At 63.1% G+C, this 293-nt stretch overlaps 1 protein-coding gene across 1 annotated transcript in view; it reads right to left on the bottom strand.

The window, feature by feature from the left end:
• The window catches only part of PARL (presenilin associated, rhomboid-like), an 11,839-nt gene extending 11,617 nt beyond the window's left edge, over positions 1-222 (bottom strand). Inside the window, exons 1-2 of the mRNA XM_010287046.1 lie at positions 211-222; positions 3-130 (exon numbers count right to left, since the gene is read on the bottom strand). Coding sequence (XP_010285348.1) covers positions 3-130; positions 211-222 — 140 coding nt within the window. The remainder of the gene's footprint in view (positions 1-2; positions 131-210) is intronic.
• Between the last annotated feature and the right edge of the window lie 71 nt (positions 223-293).

The raw sequence follows: 293 nt of genomic DNA, 5'->3' as shown, positions 1-293 counted from the left end.
ACCCCCCCCCCTCCGGCGCCCTTTTTTTACCCAGCCAGTCTGCTCGGGCTTCCTCAAAATAGGTCTGGACCCGCGACTTGAGCGACTCGTATTGCCAGATGGCGGCGGATCCGAAGGCAGAGCCTGTGAACTGGGCAGTATGGGATAAAGTCAAAACGAACGCACTGTCCCGCGGCTTCGGCCGAGGAAGCCAGGCTCACCTTGCCTTACGTTACGCGCCATTCCCGGCTGCTCGGCGCTGAGCGCTGCGGGCACGGTAACGGCAATTAAGACGGGGACCCCGCCACCGAGCC

This window comes from Phaethon lepturus, unplaced genomic scaffold, assembly GCF_000687285.1.
Source record: "Phaethon lepturus isolate BGI_N335 unplaced genomic scaffold, ASM68728v1 scaffold41465, whole genome shotgun sequence".
Lineage (NCBI taxonomy): Eukaryota > Metazoa > Chordata > Aves > Phaethontiformes > Phaethontidae > Phaethon > Phaethon lepturus.
Note: the sequence above shows the minus strand (reverse complement) of the source record. Positions and strands in the feature narration are given on the sequence as shown.